We start from the raw sequence: 25,316 nt of genomic DNA, 5'->3' as shown, positions 1-25,316 counted from the left end.
CCTCTAACCCTCCTTGTAATTGGAGGAGTGATTTCATCCAAGGGTTGGTGCTACCGCTCCTCTGAACAATACCAGTATATTTAATGGCCTAAAATCAAAGAGCAATTGCAAGGAAAAGTCTGACATTCTAGCTTTTTTGTGTTTCAGTGGCAGAGAGGCAAGATGACTTCTCTCCCCCAAGCTTGGAACAGCTGAAGGAAACAACAGTACAAGATGAGAACAACAAAGGTCTACAAACTCGTCATCCACAAGAAGGGCTTTGGGGGCAGTGGTCAGTATTGATTGGTCTTTGGGGCTTGTGTAAATTGGCTGAGGTTCTTGGTGTGTCCAGTGCCTTGAAAATGACACACTGACTCATGTGACAATAGAGGCTAGAGGCAACTTAACTGAGTGAAGCAGCAAGTATAATATAGTTGCAGGGAGGGCAGTAGCACCAGAGAGCAGAGGCCCCTGCTAAAAGCATTTGTATTCTGACTTTTAAGGAACACTGTGAGTGTTGCCAGTCTACTACCTTTCATTTATTTGTATTTTATATTACATGTTTATTGCATACGTCTTATAAAATTCTAGTCTGCACTGGTTTGGCAGATAAAAGAAACTTACATTACATGAGAGCAGTAGTAGATACACATTAGACAGGTATGATCAAAGCATGAAACTTTGCCTGGCTTGGAGGCATAGTGAGAAGGGGCAGGACAAACATATTGTTCTGTACTAAACCAGATTTTTCAGCTCTGCCTCTAACTTTCCCTGTGACCTCAGGCAAGCCCCTAGTTTACCTTATCTACAACTTCAAGCACATTAGAAAGTTTCTCTGTTTTTCTTAGTACCTTGGGTCTATAAATCTGAAGAATAGGATGGCAATTAGTAATATGATTTGATTTTTCTTTTTGTAAAGGAATAATTTTCCTTTTTGTCCTAACAGTCTTATTTGCTTCAGAAATTGGAATTAACAACATAATGAGTCTTTTTAAAATTGTATTTTACTATGGATTTGCTCTCGTATATGTGTAAGCCTCCCAAGGGCAAGGACTCCCCAAAAGGGAAAACACTAGTTTCGATATCATAAAGTTTGTGAGGATTGAGTAAGATGATGTATGTAAAGTATTTAGTAGAGTACCAGGTTCAGTGCTACTCAGTAAATATAACCATTATAATTACCAGGACAAGGATATACCAGGCATTGCTATATTTAAAACACAATTTCTGCTAAAATGCACAGTCTCTTGTTAATAGTAGACTTTGTATGCAGTTGATGCTGCCTGAACATTTGTGGGGTAGAATTGAGTAGACAACAGAAATAACTTTTTTTTTTTTTAAGATTTTATTTATTTATTTGACAGGGAGAGACACAGCGAGAGAAGGAACACAAGCAGGGGGAGTGGGAGAGGGAGAAGTAGGCTTCCTGCGGAGCAGGGAGCCTGATGCGGGGCTTGATCCCAGGACCCTGGGATCATGACCTGAGCGGAAGGCAGACTCTGCTTAACTGACTGAGCCACCCAGGTGCCCCAGAAATAACTTTTGACAGAGGGAAGGATACAAGGATATAGTATATACAGTGTGTATACAATGTATACAAGTCTACTTTTTCATGTGTATAAAACAAAGATAGGTGCTATACTGTCTCCTGTAGGACTTTAAATAAAAACACATCAAACAAAATTAGGTGCGCATCTGTGCTAAACATAAAGGTTATGAATATGACAAGGTCCCTTGTCCCTAAGGAGCTTTTAGCTTGATGAGACAGATATGTAAAAAGGAAATGGTAAAATGAAACAGTGGAATTTGTGCTCAGGGAGTTTAATTCAGACTATGGAAGTTAGGGGAAGGCATCATAGAGGATTTGGCATAAAACTGTCAATGGAAGCAATATACCAAATAAAATTTGGGATTAATCCAGTGCTTTGCTTTCCTAGGCTGAGCTTTTGTTGGGTCTGATTATATTTGAAATTTAGATATACTTATGTGTCATGGTTTTAGCATAATTAAAGGCTGTATCTTTCCCTCAAAATTAAGACAAAAAAAAATCACTCCCTCTTTATGGTTCTGAGTTTGTTATATATGAAAGCGTTCTCCCCACCCCCAGTGAAGGTGGGGGTGGGAGTAGATAAACATATGAAACTATGTCCTCCCTATATTTTAAGAGTCTCACATACCATGTGAACTGGTATCCAAAGTTTTTCCCTAATCAAGTGCTGCCTTCCAAAATCTAGGGCATTTTACTTGGCTTGTGGGTTTTTTGTTTTGTTTTGTTTTGTTTTTTTATGACATATGAGAGGTGGTGGGCTTTAAGCAGAAGGAATCCTGGGCTAGTAATCAGTCCTGGCTGTTATTAGCTGTTTACCCTTAGGCAAGTCACTTTATCACCTAGGTCATTTCTTCACTTCTGTTAGATCCAAAGATTTATTGTGAGGATCACATTACGACAGTATTTTTGGAAATTCTTTGAACACTATAAATATCAGGGATGGTGCTGCATTTGTGGGATTCAGGCTGTTTTGTTCCTGGGATACGCCAGGTATGTGATAATTTGAGGGAGTAAAGTGTTAATCCCAGAGGTTTAAGTTCCAGAGAGCAAGGGCTGCTTTTTCCCTGGGGTCAGTGGGGTGGTAGTAGAAAGAACATGGGCTCTGAAGACAAAGGTCCCGAACACTGTCCAACTCAGCTACTCACTAGCTTTGTGTCTCCGTGTGAATCCTTTAGTTCATCTGAATTGTGATTTAAAATGGAACCTCATCTTCGAGATGGGGTAGTAATACTAACCTGATGAGGTCATGAGGACCCAACATGAGAATGTATACCGCAACCTGTCGCCCAAGTGAGTCTATTTTCTGCTTGAGATTGCTAAATTGTCTTTCAGATGATGAGCTAGTCATGAACCCTAAAGTGTTTCCTCACATCAAGCTTGGAGACATTGTGGAGATTGCTCACCCCAATGATGAATACAGGTAAACATCTCATTAGGATCAAGGGAACTAACTGGGCAGCCTGCTGTTGTCAAGTATTTTGTTTAAGGGGCTTCCAGGGCAGGACAGCTCTTAGCCTTTACATAAAACTGTTTCTGCCCTCTAGGATTTGGTAAACCAATAATCTTTTAAAAAGTAGTCTGTTCTTTTTGTTTTTAAAGTCAAGATGACAACTCTGTGAGAAATTGTGTAGCATTTAGCCATTTCTGGAGGGCAAGTGCAGAGTTTCTTTGTTTCTAAGAGAACCTCCCCCGCCCCTTGTTGTGCTGTAGGTTACAATATATCCAGAGGGATCTGTTTGCCTTTTGTAGGGGGTGAAGAAAGCTGGTTAATTACAGCTTACAGCACCCCATCTCTTTGTTGCTTTCTCCCCCAGCCCTCTGCTTTTGCAGGTCAAGTCACTTAAGGAAGATCTACAGAAAGGTAAGAATTTCATCTCTCTTCTCTAAGGCTTTTGTTTTTACGCTTAGAGAAACTGTTCCAGAAATGGTAAGGAAAGTCTCTTCATAATCTCAGAGAATGAGGGCATAGTATTTCTTTCCTTGTCAAAATGTGTTCGCCTAAAAAAATTGTCAGATTTCAAAACTGCCAAGGAATCGCATTTGTCAGCATCCTAAGGGCACTGAAGAAACCATCTTTATTGTCAGGAGGAAAGTTAACCTGACTAGGTGAAGCTTTATTCTTAATTCAAGAAAAAAAAAATTTGGCAAAGTGTGCTTTCCTAAATATTGTATTTTTTCACAAGATGTTTGTTAAGTGCCTACTCTGGGTGAGAGAGGATAAAGAAACATACTGATGATTACCTATCACAAATGTAAGGCACTGTACAAGGAGCTTTTTGTAATGTCTCTTTCTTTTTATCTTCCCACACAACTCTTGATTGAGGGATGCGACTTAGTGTCACCGAGGTGAATTGGCTTGCTCGATGTCAGTAAGTGGGGGAGCCAGAGCAGCCATTCTACTTACTCATTCTGGATCAGATCCTTTCTTTTTTCCTCTAATGAGTGTACCATGCTGTTCAAGGAACCAAAATGTTAATTGATAGCAAATTAGGTAATTCCTTAAATAGTACTTAAAAGAAAAGAAGATTCTGGTTTGCTCTAAAGGACTGTGATGTCCACTACTTTTATAATTCAGTATGATGTGGAAGCACTTTATAAAACCCAAATCCTAAGAGTTTCCTCCTCCTCCTCACCACCCCATCTCCTGCCATCTGGTATGTTTCTTACTTACCAGATGTAAGGGCTCATTGAAAAGTTTGTTTCTCCCTTAACTACCTCAGCTACTTTCATTCCAAACGAGAAATGATCTCCTTCCTTTTCTGAATTTTCACAGTTCTTTGAACTTTTTTATATTGCTCCTTAATTTCTTTATTTTTCCTCTCTCTCATTTTTTAATTGCTGAAGGCTCAGGTCTTATTTCACATGCTTGTTTCACCTAAAAAGCAGAGCATTCTAAGCTTTAAGATGTTGGAAGGCAGAGACTGTTTCTTGCCCATGGCCAAGGATCATTTGTGTTGCTTGTCAAATGACTGTTTATAGATTAGAATATATTTACCTTGGGGGCACCTGGGTGGCTCAGTTGGTTAAGCAACTGCCTTCAGCTCAGGTCATGATCCTGGAGTCCCGGGATCGAGTCCCACATCAGGCTCCCTGCTCAGCAGGGAGTCTGCTGCTCCCTCTGACCCTCCTGCCTCTCACACTCTCTGTCTCTCTCTCAAATAAATAAAAAAATCTTAAAAAAAAAAAAATATATATATATATAATTACCTTCTTTTTCAGAGTATGTTCTCTGATCCAGATTTCTTCTGTTTCAGAAACTATTAGTGTGGACCAGACTGTGACTCAAGTGTTCCGACTAAGACCTTATCAAGATGTTTATGTGAATGTTGTAGACCCTAAGGTATGTCTTTGCTCTGGACTTGAATATCTTTTGGGGAATGATTAATACTGTTCCTAAAAGGTTAGGTCTCTAAGGAAATAATGAGTTATGTAAGTATAGTGTTGGACTTTTAAATATGTGGTCATATATAGGTCACTTAGATTATAGGTATTACATAGCTTGCATTTAAAGCCCTCACCCTTTTTTAAAAGCTTTCCTAAAAAGATTCTGTATATATAGGTACATGTCAAGCTCAATATAAAATTTTCTATTAAAATACTATAATTTCTCTAGGTGTTCTCCTTTTTTTTCTGAGTTGAGAAATGGTGCTGTAATAGGTAAAAATCATTGTCTAAAAGGTATCATTGACATTATCTAGAGAAATAAAGCACAGAGCTCAATGTCCTATGTATGTGCCAGAATCAAGACTAAACACAGAATTATTACTTTGGTACTTTTTGCACTTAGTCATGATCCAGCTGCTGTAGCATCTGTTGTAGACTTATCATCTGTACTCAAAAGCCTTTTCTGGCAGGATGAAATGCTATGTGTCGGTGTTCAGTTATCAAATGTTCTTCTAGTAGTTTTCTTGTTTGCTAAAAGGTTTCTGCATGGTGAGTGTGCATTATCTTAAGATGAAGTGTGGCAGAGTAATGCAGAGAGATATATTTGATTATCCCTTTTAGGATGTGACCCTTGACCTAGTGGAATTAACCTTTAAGGATCAATATATTGGCCGTGGGGATATGTGGCGATTAAAGAAAAGTTTGGTAAGATGTGATTTAAAAAAAAAAAAAAAGTCTGTTACTTTTCCTGTTATATTAATCCATTTTCCTTGTAGAGATTTAGTAGGGAGAAGGGTATAAAATCATTTCTAATTCCAGCATCACAGATAATTATTGTAAACCCTTTGTGTATCTTCTTCCATTCTCTTTGTGGTTCTTTTTGAGCTTTGTTTTGCTTTTTTATAGATTTTTACTCCACATTTTTGGTTAGAACGGGAAATTATAATATTATTTTACATTTGAATGGAACTTTAGCTTTCACATGTTCCTGTCACCTCCCCATGGACAGGTATTTATTACTCTTCATTTATGTGAAAATTGAGATTGAGAGGATAAGCGATTACTCAAGACTAAAAAACTATAGTCAGCAGTGGACACCGCGCTAGAACCCAGATCTTGTCGCTTCCCAGTTAGACTGCTTTTTGCCGTACCCTTCTCCCATTTTCCTGATGTATTTATTTTGAATTAACATTTTCTACTTAAAATGATCAGTTCATTGTGAGCTGGTTCTGAAAATTTTTCTTATTGGGCATTTTGAGCATTATGAAGCAACAAATTGTAGGTAGAATTTCCATACAGTGAATATTTTCAGAAAAAAATATGTTTGCTCATTTTGTATTGGTTGGGGGAGGGTTCCATTCTATAAAACGAGAGCTAAAATGATAAATAAATGTTGTGTAATTAAATGAGTATGTAAATATAGAAATGTATGCAAATGTATGTGAAGATAAACATGTTAGTGAAGCTGGGCACTTATTTTCCATCTGGTCTTTATTATTGTCTATACTTGTCACACTCTTAAGAACCTACTGTTATACCTGCCCCAGCAAGTTTGCCTATGGGATAAATCTATTACTCCCTTGTTAATTGAACCTTGGGTTGTTAGAAGAAATTAGAAAGGCAGGAAACTTTCTTTGTGACCTTTTATGTCCTTGATGTGTTGTTGAATCTCATATCCTCTCTCTCTCTCTGTCTGTCTGTCTATCTTCCTTAGGTCAGCACATGTGCCTATATCACTCAGAAGGTGGAATTTGCTGGCATCAGGTAGATATTACATCACTCTTGACTTACCAGCTAATACCTGGGAGTAGGATCTAGTGCAGTAACTGGGCTACATACAGCATTTGAGGCATGTGGATGTACATATAATAAAATACACGATAGCTTAAAAGGTCAGATTGTAATAAATAAATAAATACATAAAAGGTTAGATTGTTGTTGCTAAAACAAACCAAAAAATCCCAAATGCACTATAGTAGTTTTAAGATGAGTGGAAGTTGCTGAAGCTACATGGTATTCTGTAGCAAAGGAAGTATAGCTTCATAATTTTAGAACTAGAAAAAGCCTTAGATGAATGTATTTAATCAAACCTTCTCGTTTTACAGATTAAGAAACATACTTGGAGATACAAAATGACTAGCCCAGTAGTTCCTGATTTGCTGCCTTTTCAACCATATTGTACTGCCTTTGATTTATTAAAATAATTCCTAAATTTCAGTTTGTAAAGAAGAGAGAGAAAGGGACTTTTTGAAAGCCCTTTTAATTCAAAAAGCACAGGGTCCACAGAGTAAGGCCTTCAAACAGTGCAAAAAGGTGTATAATGAAAAACAAATCCTTCTCCTTAGAAGAAATGGTTTCTTACCTGAAATTTATTATGTATAACACAAGCATGTTTACATCTGGTTGACTCACCTTTTTTTTTTTTTTTTAAGATTTTATTTTAGAGAGAGAGCTCATGAGTGAGCGAGAGGGGGCAGGAGAGGGAGCAAGAGAATATTGAGCAGAGTCCATGCTGAGCATGGAGCCCAAAGTGGGGCTCGATCCCAGGACCCTGAGACCATGACCTGAGCCAGAATCAAGAGTCGGACACTCAACCAACTGAGCCACCCAGGTGCCCCGGTAGACTCATTTTTAATGGCACTAGGATTGACCAGTGGGTTCCAGTGAGGTAGTCTGGTCCTCCATTATGAAGTTCCCCATCAACTTTTCACCTAATGGTTTCACCCATTGATGATTGTTGCAAGATGGTGATTTTCTAATTCAGTCATTTTCCTACCTTTATTAGCCAGAATTCTTTCTTTTTTTTTTTTTTTTAAGATTTATTTATTTATTTATTTGAGAGAGAGCGAGAGAGAGAGCGTGCAAGCACCCAGAGGGAGAAGGAGGGGAAGAAGCAGACTCCCCGCTGAGCAGGGAGCCCGATGTGGGACTCAATCCCAGGACTCTGGGATTATGACCCGAGCCAAAGGCAGATGCTTAACTGACTGAGCCACCTAGGCGCTCCCAGAATCCTTTCTGTAAAGAACATTTCATCATCAGCTAGGGCAAATTGGTTAATCTGAACTATTGATCCTAAAGGAAAGAAAGGATAAAGGATTAATTTTTTTCCCCAAAGAAGGGGATGGTTTAAAAATTGGAGGGTCAAGATTCTTTGAGAAATTTTAGTAAAAGATTTTAAAGCACAGCCCAAGAAGTGACTAAGCCTCAAGCAAAATAAGAAATGCAACCTAGATTCATGCTTTCCAGTACAACTTATTCTCTCCGAGGTGGTGGGCCAGGAGTCAGGAAACCTATAATCTACTCCCGCACTGCCAGTGATTAGCGGGGGTGATGTTGGGCAGGTCAGAGAGACTCTGTATCTACTCCTCTGCAAAATGAAATGGTTGGTTTAGAATCTTTCTGTAAAGGACCAGAAAGTAAATGTTTTACACTTTGGGCCACATGGGTCTCAGGTCTCTGTTGCAAATTTTTTGTTTTTCGTTTTTTTTCCATAAAATCCAGGGATGTTTGGGTGGCTCAGTCAGTTAAGCATCTGCCTTCAGCTCAGGTCATGATCCCAGGGTTCTGGGATCGAGTCCCACATCAGGCTCCCTGCTCAGCGGGGAGCCTGCTTCTCCCTCTCCCTCTGTCTCTGCTCCCCCTGCCTGTGCTCTCTCTGACAAATAAATAAAACCTTAAAAAAAAAAGTAAAAAAAAAAAAAAAAAAAAATATATATATATATAAAATCCGTTCTTAGCTGTGAGCCACATAAAAATAGGAGATGGGCTGGATTTGGCCTGCAGGCTATAGTTAGCTGAGCCCTGGTTTAGAAACCCACTCAGATACCTTTCATTCTTAAATTTCTTGTTTTTCTGTGCAAGTGCCCATATCCACATGGTGCCAGATACAGAAATGAAAACCCTGACATAATGTCAGGTTTAGACTTTCAAAGATCTCTCCTAATATTTTACTCATTCATAGTCAAATGTAAACCACAGTCTTTTATTATTTCTCCAGAAGACTATATATTTATAGTCTTCCTACACTGAATCAAAAGTCACTTTCCTTCCTACAAGGAGACATGCAAATTAAAAAAAAAAAAAGAAAGAAAGAAAAAAAAAAAGATGCTCTGGGCCTCATATAACAAAAGATAGTCGTTATTTATATAAAGTCATAATTATTGAGTTTTTCTGTAATTTAGCCTCTTTACCTAGTAATTTAATTAATACTTAAGGACATATGAGACAGTTTCATTACCTTGAGACCTTGCCTTTGAAGCATCGTTTTTCCTTCAAAGGTAAACATTTTTATTTTCTCTAACTAAATTCCCAATGTATTCTTCAAAATGTTAAAAGTAAACCCTGCAATCAGTATTTTAAAAAAATTAAAGGGCGCCTGGGTGGCTCAGTCGTTAAGCATCTGCCTTCGGCTCAGGTCATGATCCCAGGGTCCTGGGATCGAGTCCCACATTGGGCTCCCTGCTTGGTAGGAAGCCTGCTTCTCCCTCTTCCACTCCCCCTGCTTGTGTTCCTGCTCTCGCTATATCTCTCTCTGTCAAATAAATAAATAAAATCTTAAAAAAAAAAAATTTTACAAGAAAAATATTGTACTAAAATCCTATCTCCTAAAAATTAGCATTTTGCCTTTTTAAAAATATGGAACTTAGAAACCTAGTCTGTTTGATTTCATCATGAAGAGATCTCATTTTTCCAGATAATTTTGGGACTGCTAACTAGCTAAGGTTTCTGTTTTTACTTAAAGAAATTTTTTTTCTGACTCACACTCCAGAGGGAGCAACACTAAATAATTTCTGGCCTTCACTTCTCAGCTGTACAGAAGCAGACAGACCAGTGTGGAGAGTCACAGTTAAAGCCCCTTGAAATATCCAGTTTGGGTGTTTTCCTGGTAAATCTGTACCGCAGAGGATCTTCTGGGATCTTCTCTGACTTGAGTCTGATTCTGTGGTGGCCATTCTCTTAGAATGTCTTTCCTAACTATAGAATTCATACTAAGTACCACTTGTTTATCACATGCTAAATACTAGGCATATGCTAAGTATTTTTATATATAATACATGCTCAATGTAGACAGTTTGATAGAATAAAGAAGCAGGAAAAAGAAATATTACATTACTACTCAGAATCAATCACTATTAACATTTGACACAGTTCTGCCAAAATATTCTGTCTTCCTCTACCCACCTTTTGGCTTGAGAACATACAGTATACATGATGTTATGTACTGTCCAAAAAAAAAAAAAAAAAAACCCAAGCCCAAAAACTTTGTTTTCATATTTGAAAAAAACATTTATTCTAGAAAATTTGGGTAGTACAGAGTATAAAGAAGAAAACTTGGGGCCCCTAGATCTCTCAGTCAGTTATGTTTCTGCCTTCAGCTCAGGCCCTGATCCCAGGGTTCTTGCATTGGCCCACGTCTGCTTCTCCCTCTCCCTCTGCCCCTCCCCCCCACTCATGCTTGCTCGAGTTCTTTCTCAAATTAAATAAAATCTTAAAAAAAAAAAGAAGAAAAAAACTTAGAGTGAACTATAAGCCAACTGTGTACAGATAACTACTATTAAATTTTAGTGTGACCTTTCAGTATTTTTTTCTTTTATTTTTTTAAAAGATTTACTTGTTTATTTGAGAGAGAGAGAATGCACAAGTGAGAGGCTGAGAGGCAGAGGGAGAAGCAGAGGGAAAAGCAGACTCCCCACTGAGCAGGGAGCCTGATGCAGGGCTAGATCCCAGGACCCTGAGATCATGACCCGAGCCAAAGGCAGGTGCCTAACTGACTGAGCCACCCTGGTGCCCCTCTTTTCTTTCTTTCTTTAAAAAAAAATTTTTTTTTCAAGATTTTATTTATTTATTTGACAGAGACACAGTGAGAGAAGGAACACAAGCAGGGGGAGTGGGAGAGGGAGAAGCAGGCTCCCTGCTAAGCAGGGAGCCTGACGCAGGGCTTGATCCCAAGATCCTGGGATCATGACCTGAGCCAAAGGCAGACGCTTAATGACTGAGCCACCCAGGCACCCCCTTTTTTAAAAATTTTTAATTAAGTAATCTCCATGCCCAAAGTGGGGCTTGAACTCACAACCCAGAGATCAAGAGTCACGTGCCCTACTGTCTGAGTCAGGCACCCCTCAGTGTTTTATTTTCATACATACACGCACATGCATGTATTTTTACATAGATGATAATACTGTGTGTACTATTTTGTATTCTTTTTTCCCACTTAAAAGCTTATAAACTCCTTGTAAACATGATTTTAATGGTTCCATGATATTCTGTTGTCTGGATACATCATAATTTACTTAACCTGTCTGCCATTGCTGGACATTCAGGTTGTTCAAAGGTGTGTTAATGCAGATAACACTACAGTGAATATACTTTGCATTTATTTTAACTTCACATTCACAGAATGATGAAATTTAGTTGTAAAGGATAGTGGAGATCACTGAGCCCCCACAGCTCACTCCATAGAAAAGGGAGGGAAAGTACCTACCCAAGCTTCTACATAAATCAAGGGCTAGTGCCTCCCAGGTCACCTTCATCCTCAGGGCTTGGCAGTGTGCCATTCTGCCTCTTGTAGAAAGCCATGTGTGCTCCTGGGCTCTGTCCTGGGGGATAATGGATTTTGCGTTGCATCAGTCAGTGGCAGTTTTTCTTCCCTTGAACCAGCAGAAAAGAGAAGAGAAGCTACCTCGGGGCCATTCTCAGTTCCTGTTTGGGTAAGGGCAGATTTTAGGTTTAGGAGCAAAGGTCAAGATTCCATTTTCTGTGTGTATGTGTTTTATAAAAGAACCATTTACATTGGAATAATAACTTTCACAGTTCACCAAGTTCTCTCATTTACAGTATCTTACTGGATCTTTTCAAGAGCTGTAGAAGATGGATGGGGCAGGGTTCTTATTAACACATTTACTGATTTTTTAAAAACTGGCTCAGAAAAATTGTGGCTTGGGGCACCTGGGTGGCTCAGTCAGTTAAGCATCTGCCTTCAACTCAGGTCATGATCCCGGGGTCCTGGGATCGAGCCCCATGTGGGGCTCCCTGCTCAGCGGGGAGCCTGCTTCTCCCTCTGCTGCTCCCCATGCTTGTGCTCTTTCTCTCTTGCTCTCTGTCAAATAAGTAAAATTTTAAGAAAAAGAAGGAAAGATTGTGGCTTGACCTCCACAGGGAGTGGAGGGGCTGGAATCTAAGCCCAAATTTTGTAACACTATTAGCAGAAGTTGGTGAGTTAGTGTGGTAACAACCAGCTCATGTTAGAGGCCTGGTTAATCCGGTATTTATTAGCCTGTATGCAGAGTGCTTTCTGCTAATAGAACTCAGAGATCATGGGAACATTGGAAACCTTCCTTATGTTAAACAAACCGAAGTCCCTTCTCAGATGAGCTCGTGGCAGTTGTCCACTCACAGACACACTTGGGCAAAGGAATACCAAGAGGCACCCCTTTTGGTGAAAGCAGAGTTGGGAAGCATATTTAAAAGAACATGGGCTTGGTCCAGCTTTCTTCATTTTACAGATGGGAGGGAGAGCCAGCAAGGCTGACTGATTGTCTAGTGTTTCTCAGGTAGCCTGAGCTGTGACTCATGGTATACAGCATTTTCCTTGCTTTGATTTTATCTTTTCTTCTTTTTTATGAGGACTGATTGCTTAGGGCCAGGCAGGAATTTGCACTGGGGTTGGTAGAAGAGAAGGACTTGAGTGGTTGGTTGATGGATGATTACAAGGTTCTCAGATAACAGCTATCCCTTTCTCTCCAGGATAGCATTTTTTTCTTTTAAGATTTTATTTATTTATTTGAGAGAGAGAGACAGAAATAGAGAGAGAGAGAGAGAGGGCATGAGTGGTGAGGAGAGGGAGAAGCAGACTTCCCAAGCAGGGAGCCCGACGCAGGATTCAATCCCAGGACCTCAGGATCATGACCTGAGCCGAAGGCAGACACTTCACCAACTGTATCACCCAGGCATCCCTCTCTGGGATAGGATTTTGTGTTCATATTTACCATTGTTGGGACACCTGGGTGGCTCAGTCGGTGAAGTGTCTGCCTTTGGCTCAGGTCATGATCCCGGGGTCCTGGGATCAAGTCCTGCATTGGGCTCCTTGCTCAGCAGGGAGCCTGCTTCTCCCTCTGCCTAGTGCTCTCTTGCGCTCTCTCTGGCAAATAAATAAATAAAATCTTTAAAAAAGAAATACTTACCATTGTTAAAGTTCTTGCTAATACAAGTAGCTACTAGTACTCTTAACTCTGGCACCTCGTATCCCAGTGCTGTTCTGAATAGTTTCCCCACAGTATCTGGTTTAATTCTCTGAACAGCTCTATAAAGTAGATGTCATTATTTCCTTTTTTAAGATAAGGGTGCTGGGCCTCAGAGTTATTTCCCCATGGCCATTCAACTAGTTAAGGACACTCAGAACTGAGATTCCTGCCAAGACTAGTTCTACTCAAGGCTGGTCAGCTCAGAAGGCCATGCTCTTTGAGCTGTGCTATCCATTTTATGCCCTTAATAAGTTGCAGAGGAAAAGACTTAATTAAGCCCCCAAAGTGCAATACGAAGTTGCCATGAAAACTTTTCAGCAGAATGGCCTCCACTGAATAGGGACTCTGTCCCATGCCTCCTGATTGCTTGTGTTCTAATCCGGATATTAAGATAGACTTTGTTTCTGTTGAAACTTACCATATCAGGGGCACCTGGGTGGCTCAGTCATTTAGCGTCTGCTTTCGGCTCAGATCATGATCTCAGGGTCCTGGGATTGAGCCCCGCGTCGGGCTCCCTGCTCTGCGGGAAGCCTGCTTCTCCCTCTCCCACTCCCCTGCTTGTGTTCCCTCTCTTGCTGTGTCTCTCTCTGTCAAATAAAAAAAAAAAAAAAAAGTAAAAATAAAAATAAATCTTAAAAATCTTATCATATCAAAGATGGGATGAGCAAAAGTGTTCGTCGGTTCTTCCTAACTATTTTTGTGACATGGACCCTTTTGAGATTTGACAAAAACTGTAAATCTCTGCCCAGAAAACTTTGCATGATTTCAGAGGATTCATGGATGTGCCAAAGCCCTTCCTGAGACTTGCATGTTGCTGTTGGACTTCCAGATTAAGAACTGTCATAAAATTCAATATACTCTGAGGTTTTTTTGTGTTTTTTTTTTTGGTACTTTTAATGACAAAACAGACCTAAAACTGCAGCTTCTGGAAGAACCACTTGTTCTTGCTGGTCTCAGACCTCTCCTCGAACTTGACCTTGGCCTCTCGTCGGGCCTTGCGTTTAAGAGCAGGGTCTCTGAAGACATCCTTGTTGAGGACAGTTTTGTCCAAGGGGATATCCACAGAGAACCTTGTGGGCTTGAGGTGATTGTAGTTACAAACTTTCACAAAAGACTTGATCTTTGACCTCTTGGTGATTTTCTTCTTGCCTATGGTAGCTGTTACTGCAGGGATAGTGGTCAATTCCAGCCACCAGAGCATGGCTGTAGGGACAGTCTGAGGTGCCATCTTGAATGTTCTTCATGATGACCACTTTGTGTCTGGAGTAGCATCTGGCCAGGACCAGCACCACCTTCCCGGGTTTCATGAACTTGCCCATCTTGATACCAGCCACCCCAGCCTATAGCTGAAAGGAAGAAAGGGCACTTCTGCTCCAGTCTGAGAATTCTTTATGTTGTGTAATCTGTTCATGGCATTCTCTCTGGAAATCTGTAACTGGGCAAGTCATATGGGGATAAGTATTAGAGTACAGTGAGCCACCCTGAAGTCATCCCTGTTTCTTTGTGTTTTATGTAGGACTTGCAATAACCCTTATGTGTATATCTTTTCAGGGCACAGGCTGGTGAGCTGTGGGTCAAGAATGAGAAGGTCATGTGTGGTTATATCAGCGAAGATACCAGGGTGAGATTGATAAAATGCCTTTTGGTTTTGTTTCTTCATACCATTATGTCTGAGTCCTGAAACCAAAAACAAATCAGAAACAAGTAAAAACTTGATAATTTCCTGATGGGTACTGTTTACCCAGGTAGAGAATATTGTAGTATTGTCAAGGACTCCTGGAATTCTAATGTTTTATAGTTGGATCTCTCCAGTTTGGGGTCAATCTTTTGTTTTATCTTCTTTTTTTTTAAATTTTTATTTATTTTTGAGAGAGCGAGAGCAAGCACAAGTGGAAGGAGGGGAGAGGGAGAAACAGACATCCCGTTGAGCAGGGAGCCTAATGCAGGACTTGATCCTAGGACCCTGGGATCATGACCTGAGCCGAAGGCAGATGCTTAACTGACTGAGCTACCCAGGCACCCCTTTGTTTTCTTTTCTAAAAGAGGTCTAGGGGCGCCTGGGTGGCTCAGTTGGTTAAACGACTGCCTTCGGCTCAGGTCATGATCCTGGAGTCCCGGGATCGAGTCCCGCATCGGGCTCCCCGCTCAGCGGGGAGCCTGCTTCTCCCTCTGACCCTACCCCCTCTCATGCTCTCTGTCTCTCATTCTCTCTCTCTCAAATAAATAAATAAAATCTTTAAAAAAATAAAAAAATAAAAAAAAATAAAAGAGGTCTAAACATGGAAATACAGTATCTAGCACTTGCAGGCTTCGATGCTTGCTAATACATAGCAGAAGTTAAACTCAGTAGAAGACTGCCGTTGGTAAACATCAACAGAGACTTTTGCAAAGGAATTTCCTTCTTTGGCTCTCTATTCCAATTGGAAAAATCCAAACTGAACAGCTGTAAACATTACCCATGCTGGTGAAACCACTTGTCTGCTCTTCCTTGTTCTCATCCCGTGCCTCCTTTGAGAGCAGTGGTTTGAATGGGGGGTGATCTTGCCTCCACTGGGGTCTTTTATCAATGTCTGGAGACATTTTTATGTGTCACAGCCAGGATTTTGTGAGGAAGGTTGGTAAACATGATACAGTATATACGACAGATCTCCAGAACAAAGAATTACCTGGTCCAAAATCGCAGTGATGTGATGGTGGAGGGGCTGTCTCACACATTATGGGATGTTTAGCAGCATCCCTAGCTTTTGTGCGCTAGATACCAGTAGCACCCTGGGAGTCGTGACAACCAGAAATGTCTCCAGGTATTACCAAGGGCCCCCTGGAGGAGCAAAATTGCTTCTGGTTGAGAACCAGTGCCTTTATAGGAACCCCTATCTGAATTCTATTTTTGTGTTTTTTTCTTGTTTATGTAGTGTTAGTACATATGTATTTTACCCTAAACAGTGTATTACTTGTTTTGCTTATTTTTGAGCTCTATTAAGGTTTTAGGTAGCTTTTTTGTACCTAATGCTATATAGAGAGAGAGAGAGAGAGAGAGAGAAATTTTTTTTTTTTAAAGATTTATTTATTTGAGAGAGAGAGCGAGCACAGGTGTGCGAGCAGGGGGAGGGGCAGAGGGAGAGGGAGGGGAAGAGAATCTCAAGCAGACTCCCACTGAGCGCAGAACCAGATGCAGGGCTTGATCTCACAATCCTGAATACATGACCTGAGCTGAAATCAAGAGTCGGACACTTAACTGACTGAGCCACCCAGGAGCCCCTATATATATGTTTTTTAAAGATTTATTTTTTAATTTGAGAGAGTGCAGTGGGGAGGGGCAGAGGGAGAGGGAGAGAGCCCCAAGCAGACTCCACGCCGAACACAGAGCCCAACACGGGGCTCGATTTCACGACTTAGATCATGACCTCAGCCGAAACCAAGAGTCAGACACTCAATCTACTGTGCCCCCCAGGTGCCCCCAATACTATATTTTTAATCTATAATTAGGAGTGTATAGGTCATAGGTAAGATAATGGCAAATTATTTTTCAAATTCTTTGGACCAGGTAATACTCCTAGTAGCAATATATAAAATCTCCTGTTGTTTTTCATTTTTTCCTACATTTGGTGTTAGATTTTTAAAGTTTTTGCAGCTCTAATGGGCACAAATTGTTATGTTATAGTGATCTAGTTTTGCTTTTCCCCACTTTTCTAGAAATTCACTCTTAAGCTTAACTTAGAAAGACCATGATAATTTGGCATATACTTACCTCTTCAACATCATTCATTCACATATTTAATAAATAATATGGAAGCACCTCCTGAGTGTCAGCTACTGTGCTTTTTTTTTTTTTTAGACACTTAATTTGAAAAAAATTGGTAAAGATGGGTGCTTGGCTGGTTCAGTTGGTAGAGCATGTGGCTCTTTATCTTATGGTCATGAGTTCGAGCCCCATGTTGGGTGTAGAGATTACTTAAAAAAAAACCAAACACCAAACTGGTGTAGAACATTATCCATGAACATCCTTTACTCTAAAGATTTTATTTATTTGTCAGAGAGAGAGAGTGCACAAGTAGGGGGAGCGGCAGCCAGAGAGAGAAGCAGGCTCCCTGCTGAGCAAGGAGCCTGATGCAGGACTCAATCCCAGGACCCTGAGATCATGACCTGAGCCGAAGGCAGACACTTAACGACTGAGCCACCCAGGCATCCCTATGAACACCCTTCATTATAGAGGGGAATTCAAAGTGGGGAATTCCCATTCTGTGGGGATGCATGAGTGAACAGCACAGATGAAATCCTTCCTGGTAAAGAGTTTACACACCCTAGTGGGGAGACATATGTAAGTAGGCACCCAGTCCGTAAATGTAATTACAGATTATGATGAGTACTCCAAAGGAAATTAATTGGGTGATGAGAAAGACTAACTGAAGGTGGCCTTCTTGTAAACAAATGAGATATATTAAACATTCTTCGGGAAACAGCATTACAAGAGAGAGTAACAGATCATTACAAAGGTGGTCAGGGAGGTGTCTTTGAGAAGATGTTAGAAAGGTGAAACTTAGCCAGTGTATGGAGGTTGAGGCAAAGAGCTTTCCAGGCAAAGGAAACAATTTTGAGAGGCCAGTGTGGCAGAAGCATAGGAGATGAATAGAGAGAATGATGTTGGTGGGAAGGTGGACTGGTTGCAGCCAGTTCACACAGGTCCTTGTAACCAGTGTAGAATTTATTCTAAGGATAATTGGAATCCATTGAAGGATTTTAAGTGGGGGGAGTGATTCCCAATTTATGCTTTCAAAAGATCACTTATTCATCCAGTTGGATTTTGTTGTTGTTATGTAAGTTAACCTATTTATTACAGGCTAGTGATGTTTCAAATAGTGGAGCTTCTACTGGTCTCTGAATTCCTTTCGTCCACTGATGGCTGACTTCACTGTGATGGCAGAAGTGGTGTTGTGGGCCCAGGCACCACTGGCTACTGTTTTCATGTAGTAACCATAGTGCCAGATGCCCACAGCTCATCTTTTCATCTTAGTTTTCTCACAGAAGGAGCATGTGTACTTGGTGTGCTGGCTTTCTTCAATTTTCTTCACCATTTTCCTGAGGGAGACACCATAATGGGTGCTGTCTTTACCAGCGATTCTGACCTTCATGGTGCATTTAGCCATGTCACCACAAACTAGGTCCAAGTTCAGAGCCATTCATTTGGATTTTGTTGAACAAAAAACCCCCAAAGTAACAATGGCAAATTGATGCTCCAAAGTCAACTTTTTTCTCTCTGGTAAAAGAAGTCCATGGGAAGACCATTCCTGGCTGGTATGGCAGCGTCACTGTTATTGGTGAGCTAAGGCTCTTTTTGTCTTCCTGTTCTGCCATCCTCAGGACTGGGCTTCCATGATGAGCTGGAGCTGCTGTAACCACATTCATATTCCAGGTAGAGGAGAGAGGAAGGGAAGAAAGACAAGAGGGATGCACCTTCCAGTCATGTTAGCTTCAGGATGTGACATTTCTGTTAACATCTTATTGGCCAGAATTTAGTCACACATAGCTACTCAGGAAGCCGGGAGGTTTAGTCTTTTGATTGGGTCCCTTACCTCTTGGAATAGAATCAGCTTCCCATTACTTAGGAAGAAAGGTTGTGCCATAGGCACCCATAGGGGCTCTGTGTAGAGCATTGTTTGTAGGGGCAAGAGCAGAAGCAGAGAAACAAGTCAGGAAGGTAGAAGACTGTGGCATGGACTAAGGTAGGAGCTGTAGCATTGGAGGGATGTGGGCAGACTCGAGATGCATTTTGGGGTAGAGTCCACAAAACTTGCTGATGGATTGGATATGAAGCGTGAAGGAGAGAGAAGAATTGATCAGCTTGATGGACTGATGGTGGTGTCCTTTATGAGGTGGGGAAGACTGGGGACGAGACATTTGGGAGCAATTGGAGAAAGTTGTGAGATACCTGTTGGACTTCTGAGAGGAGAAATCCGGGGAGGCAGTGGAGTCTGGAGCTCATTTTGTCACTTCTCCCATATGTCCCCGTACCCCACCCTGTCCTGCCCTTGGGAACCATTTGTTTGTTCCTCAAACATGCCAGGTTCTCTCTTGCATCCGTGTCTTTGCACATACTGCTCTCTCCTGCCTGGAGCATTTAGGTCCCTGCCTTCCCTCCTTACAAGCTACTCATCCATCCCTCTATACTCGTCTCAGGCTCCCTTGCTTCTGGAAAGCCTTCCTGGTTCCTTGAGGCAGTCTGGGTATGAAGGACGTGTCCGATGTGAATTATAATTTATTAGACTGGCAGCTCATCAATTGGCATGTCTTAGCCCAGGTTCGACATTCATAATGAGGTTTTCTTGACTTTTCTAGGTAGATTTACTGCTCCTTCTCCTACATTTCTTATGAGTTTGTGTATGTTGCAGTCTTTTGCATGTTTTAATCCTCTACTCTAAGGTCCTAGAGGGTAGGGACAAGATCTTCTCTTCATGGCTTATGATGCCAGGGATGAAGCTTGCTTTTAGAAGTCCCATGTCACAATTAAGAAAAATCTTCCAGGGGCACCTGGATGGCTCAGTCGTTAAGCGTCTGCCTTCGGCTCAGGTCATGAACCCAGGGTCCTGGGATTGAGCCCCACATCGGGCTTGCTGCTCAGCGGGAAGCCTGCTTCTCCCTCTCCCACTCCTCCGCTTGTGTTCCTTCTCTCACTGTCTCTCTCTCTGTCAAATAAATAAAAGCTTAAAAAAAAGAAGAAAAGAAAAATCTTCCATCATTGCTCTTTTTTTTTTTGGTGGTGGTAAAAAACATATAAGATATACTGTCTTAACCATTTTATTTTGTTTTATTTATTTTTTAAGATTTTTAAGTAATCTGTATACCTAGTGTGGGGCTCGAACTTACAACTCTGAGATCAAAAAGTCTCATGCTGGGACACCTGGGTGGCTCAGTTGGTTAAGTGTCTGCCTTAGGCTCACTCAGGTCATCATCCCAGGGTCCTGGGATTGAGTTCTGTATAGGGCTCCTTGCTCAGCAGGGAGCCTGTTTCTCCCTCTGCCTGCCTCTCCCGCTGCTTGTGCTCTCTCTCTCTCTCTCCCTCTGACAAATAAATAAAAAAAAATCTTGGGCGCCTGGGTGGCTCAGTTGGTTAAGCAGCTGCCTTCGGCTCAGGTCATGATCCTGGAGTCCCTGGATCGAGTCCCGCATCGGGCTCCCTGCTCAGCAGGGAGTCTGCTTCTTCCTCTGACCCTAACCCCGCTCATGTGCTCTCTCTCATTCCCTCTCTCTCAAATAAATAAATAAAATCTTTAAAAAAAAAAGTCACGTGCTCTACTGACTAAGCCAGCCAGGTCCCCCCACCTTGTCTTAACCATCTTATTTTATTTTATTTTATTTTTAGAGAGAATGAGAGCGAGTGGGGACAGAGGGAGAGGAAGAGAGAATTTCAAGCAGGCTCCACACCCAGTGCAGAGTCCAGTGCGGGCCTGGATCTCATGACCCTGAGATCAGGACCTGAGCCAAGATCAAGAGTCAGACACTTAACTGAGCCACCCAGGGGCTCCTGTCTTAACCATTTTAAAGTGTATAGTTCAGAGGCGCTTGGGTGGCTCAGTCGTTAAGCATCCGCCTTCGGCTCAGGTCGTGATCCCGGGGTCCTGGGATGGAGCCCCACATCGGGCTCCCTGCTCAGCGGGAAGCCTGCTTCTCCCTCTCCCACTCCCCCTGCTTGTGTTCCCTCTCTCGCTATATCTCTCTCTGTCAAATAAATAAATAAAATCTTTATTTTTTTATTTTTATTTTTTTAAGATTTTATCATCATTGGTTTTTAATGCACCTACATTTTTGTTTATTTCAGGTGGTGTTCCGTTCTACGTCGGCTATGGTTTACATATTTATTCAGATGAGCTGTGAAATGTGGGATTTCGATATTTATGGTACAGTTCCTAAGTGCTGGTTGTAGCTGCCACTCGGTAGACATTTCTGGTTTCTCCCAAGTTGGTATCATTTTACAGTAAGCTATTGACATTCTCTAAAAATGTGTCCTGAAATCTTTACAAATCATCAAATGCCAAAATAAACAAATCGAAAGTAAATATTTTACATATATATATATGGTGAATTCCATGAAATGCTATAAAGTATTAATGAGAAATCTGACTTCTCAGATCTTTAATTGTTCTGAAAAGTCATAAAGTCACTCTATGGCTAGGAACCAACACTTTCTTTGATACCATTCATTTCTCTTCCTGTCACTCACAGAAATCTCCATGTTTGTCTCATTTTGTTAGAGTTACTATGTAATGAGTAGAGGGCAGTAAAGCTGCTATGAGGTGTGGCTACTGTGTCCAACACACCAGCCCTATGGTACATGTATTTCAAATTTGGTTTAGCAAAATTACAAACTAATTTCTTTTTAAAAATTTTTTATTTAAATTGAATTAACATATAGTGTATTATTAGTTTCAGAGGTAGGGTTCAGTGATTCATCAGTCTTATATAACTCCCAGTGCTCATTACATTACGTTCCCACCTTAATGTCCATCACCCTATTACCCCATCCCTCCTAACCCCCTCCCCTCCAGCAACCCTCAGTTTGTTTCCGGTGATTAAGAGTCTCTTATGGTTTGTCTCCCTCTCTGGTTTTGTCTTGTTTTATTTTTCCCTCCCTTCCCCTATGATCCTCTGTTGTGTTTCTTAAATTCCACATTCCACATTTCTCTGATTGACTTATTTCATGTAGCATAATACTCTCTAGTTCCATCCATGTCTACAAACTAATTTCTGTTATGGGTCATCAAAGTCACTCAAGAACAGTAGATACTGCAGCTGATAATTCAGTGAATGCCCAGGGTCATCGTCTAACCAATTTTAAGCATCATTGTGAGAATACTCACAATTAGAGGTTAGATGGTCCTCTCATTCTGAAGGTAACACTGCATTTTTCAGCCATCAAAACATTTTCAATCTTGGCTTTTACCTTAGAGCCACGGCTTCTTACTGAGTGAGGCAAATATTAAATTTGGCTTCATAGAAAGTCTAGGTTGAAACTACTTTTATACATCCGGCTTTTATGATCTTGTTTTAAGTATAGCAGAACCCACCTTGTGTTTGGTCCCATTCCTGCTATTTTACTGAGAGAAGATATTGTAAACAAGAAATAAAGATAATCTTTACCCTCTTCTCATTGTTGCTTTCCAGGGGATCTATATTTTGAGAAAGCTGTGAATGGTTTCCTTGCTGATCTCTTTACCAAGTGGAAGGTATGTTTCTTATGCACTAAATCTCATTGCATAAACATTACTATTGCAGATTTTAGAAATACACCACTTCTTTTAAGCTGCCTCTAGTTAAAGTATCTTAGCTAAAGCCTAAATTGGTAAAAGTCTAGATTTACATTACTTTAACCACCTCAACATGATAAAAGTCATTTGTGAGAAACCCACAGCTGACATCAGACTCAATGGTGAAAGACTGAAAACTCTCCCCATTAAGATTTAGGAACATGATAAGGATGCCTGCCTTTACCACTCGTATTCAGTGTTGTACTAGAAATTCTAGCCACAGCAACTAGGCAAGAAAAAGAAATAGACTGCACCCATATTGGAAAAGAAGAAGTAAAACTACATCTATTCACAGATGAACTCTTATATGTAGAAAATCCTTAAAAATCCACAAAAAACTGTTAGAACTAATAAATGGATTCAGCAAAGTTCAGGGTACAAAATCAACACACACCATCATTTGTGTTTCATCAGCGATGAACAGTTTGAACAGGAAATTTAAAAACAGAATTAAATTTTAAAAAGAGAATTACATCAAAAAACAATTCCATTTACAAGAGCATCAGAGAGACTCAAATACTTTGGAGTAATTTACCCAAGGAGGTGCACGATTTGTATACTAAAATCTACAAAACTTGCTGAAGTAGATTAACAAAGATCTAAATAAATGAAAAACAACCCATGATCATAGACTGGGAGACTAAATACTGTTAAAGTGGCAATACTACTCAAAAGAAACTGTAGTTCAGTCCCTATCAAAATCCCAACGGCCTTTTTCTTTGCAGAGATGGAAAAGCTGATTCTAAAATTTATGTGCAATAGCAAGGGATCCTGCGTAGCCAAAACAACCTTGAGAGAGAACAACAAAGTTGGAAGACTCTTACTTCCAAATTTCAAAACTTACTACAAAGCTGAAGTAGTCAAAATAGCATGGTACTGGCATAAAGATAGATGATATAAGTCAATGGAATAGAATTGAGAGTACAGAAATCAATCCATACATCTATGGTCAGTTGATTTTAGACAAGGATGTGAAATCCATTCAACGAGGGAAGTCTCTTCAACAAACGGTTCTGAGCCAAATACCCACATGCAAAAGAATGAATTTGGATTCTCACTACACATCCATATACAAAAATTAACTCAAGGTGGGGTGCCTGGGTGTCTCAGTTGGTTAAGCGTCCAACTCGTGATTTCGGCTCAGGTCATAGTCTCAGGGTTGTAAGATCAAGCCCTGCTTTGGGCTTCCTGCTCAGTAGGGAATCTTCCTCTCTCCCTCTCCCTGTGCCCCTGCCCTCGCTCGAGTGCTTTCTGTCTCTCAAATAAATAAATACATCTTAAAAAAAAATTAACTCGGGGCACCTGGGTGGCTCAGTCAGTTAAGCATCTGTCTCGGGCTCAGGTCATGATCCCAGGGTCCTGGGATTCAGTCCCGCATAGGGCTCTCTGCTCAGCGAGAAGCCTGCTTCTCCCTCTTCCTCTGCCTGCTGCTCTGCCTACTTGTGCTCTCTCTCTGTCTGTCATTATGAATAAAATCTTAAAAAAAAAAAAATTAAAAAAATTAACTCAAGGTGGATCAGAGACCTAAATAGGAGAGCTATTTGAGGTCACGTTATGTAGTGGAAAAGAGCATGGAGTTTGGATAAAAACAGACTGGGTTTGAAATTATGGTTCTACTCTGATTTGCTTTTTTATCTTGGAGAAGTAGTCAGTCTCCTGGGCCTCTATTCTCTTTTCTGCAAAATGGAGCTAATAATATATTGTTCCTGCTTCACAAGGTGTCTTAAAGCATCTGTACATAGTAAGGTCTCAGTAGGATCCTGGTCTCAATTGAATCTAAGTCCCATCTTCCTCAGCCATACGGGAGCAATGTCCTTCAGCTCTGAAGGGTACAGAAGTAGAAATACAATGCTTGCCCCCGGAGACTTACAGATCTTCTAGGGAGCTTACATCTCTGTATTTGAAGCAATAGCAAACCGTATGTTTTAGGGGTTGAAACTTTATTTACTTTTGAATTTGGGCCTGGAAGGCTGAAGAAGTTTTGGATGGTTGGAAAGGAAGATGGAGAGGGTGTGTCAGATGAACAGTTCGAGCAAAAGGATGTAGACAGGCGTGAGAGTGGGGTGTGGTCTAGGTCACTTCACAGAGGGTTTGTGTGGGGAATAATTAAGTAATGAGATGGATTAGAAGGATAGGGTTGCATCAAGCCAGGCAGTTTTGGACTTGACAGGAAGTGTGGGAGCTATTAAAGATTCTCAAGCAAGAGGCCAGTATGATCAAAGTCAGTGAGAATTTGAGAAAGAAGAGTCCAGTGGCCAGGAGCAGTTTGGTGAAGGGACACGCTGGAATTAAGCAGACCAGCCAGGAGGCTTCTGCAGTCATGTGGCTTAACAGTGATCAGGCCTTGGTGTCTTCCTGAGTATGGTACCTGAAGTTTGGGGTGGGCTGAATAATGGTTACCTTGGACCACATAATGGCCATTTCAGTCTGTGAAAACCTTCATTTCAAGTCTGGCTCAGTTGTCTCTTAGATGTCCCCTAACCCAAGATTCTGTAAGTGGATGTATGATTAGATGTAGCTGCAGGATTTGGCATAGGCCCAGTCATTGGTTTACAGGACTTTATTCTTAGGATTTATTTTTTAAAATCAAGAACTTGGTTTTGTTTTATTTTTTATTTTTTAAAGATTTTTATTTGCGAGAGAGAGCACACAAGCAGTGGGGAGGGCAGAGGCAGAGGGAGAAGCAGACTCCCTCCTGAGCAGGAGCCCGATGCGGGACTTGATCCCAGGACCCTGGGATCATGACCTGAGCTGAAGGCAGACGCTTAACCGACTGAGGCACCCAGGCGTCCAAGAACTTGGTTTAATTTAATTTAATTTAATTTTTTAAAAAAGATTTTATCGGGGGCGCCTGGGTGGCTCAGT

At 40.9% G+C, this 25,316-nt stretch overlaps 1 protein-coding gene and 1 pseudogene across 13 annotated transcripts in view; one reads left to right on the top strand and one right to left on the bottom strand.

The window, feature by feature from the left end:
- The window catches only part of DEPDC5 (DEP domain containing 5, GATOR1 subcomplex subunit), a 122,333-nt gene that overhangs the window by 746 nt on the left and 96,271 nt on the right, over window positions 1–25,316 (top strand). For all 13 annotated transcript variants that reach the window (XR_014139732.1, XR_014139733.1, XR_014139735.1 and 10 more), the window contains exons 2-10: window positions 148–271; window positions 2,861–2,948; window positions 3,343–3,389; window positions 4,783–4,868; window positions 5,534–5,617; window positions 6,627–6,676; window positions 14,704–14,773; window positions 20,966–21,044; window positions 22,309–22,370. Coding sequence is in view for 9 of the 13 variants with exons in the window: in XM_081801751.1 (XP_081657877.1) it covers window positions 214–271; window positions 2,861–2,948; window positions 3,343–3,389; window positions 4,783–4,868; window positions 5,534–5,617; window positions 6,627–6,676; window positions 14,704–14,773; window positions 20,966–21,044; window positions 22,309–22,370 (624 nt within the window). In the remaining 4 variants the exon portion in view is untranslated. The remainder of the gene's footprint in view (window positions 1–147; window positions 272–2,860; window positions 2,949–3,342; window positions 3,390–4,782; window positions 4,869–5,533; window positions 5,618–6,626; window positions 6,677–14,703; window positions 14,774–20,965; window positions 21,045–22,308; window positions 22,371–25,316) is intronic.
- LOC102735376 (large ribosomal subunit protein eL27 pseudogene) lies at window positions 14,058–14,519 on the bottom strand (annotated as a pseudogene).

This window comes from Leptonychotes weddellii, chromosome 13, assembly GCF_054177405.1.
Source record: "Leptonychotes weddellii isolate Sample4059 chromosome 13, ASM5417740v2, whole genome shotgun sequence".
NCBI classification, from domain to species: Eukaryota; Metazoa; Chordata; class Mammalia; order Carnivora; family Phocidae; genus Leptonychotes; species Leptonychotes weddellii.
The sequence above is the reverse complement of the archived record's forward strand: the minus strand, read 5'-3'. Positions and strand labels throughout refer to the sequence as shown.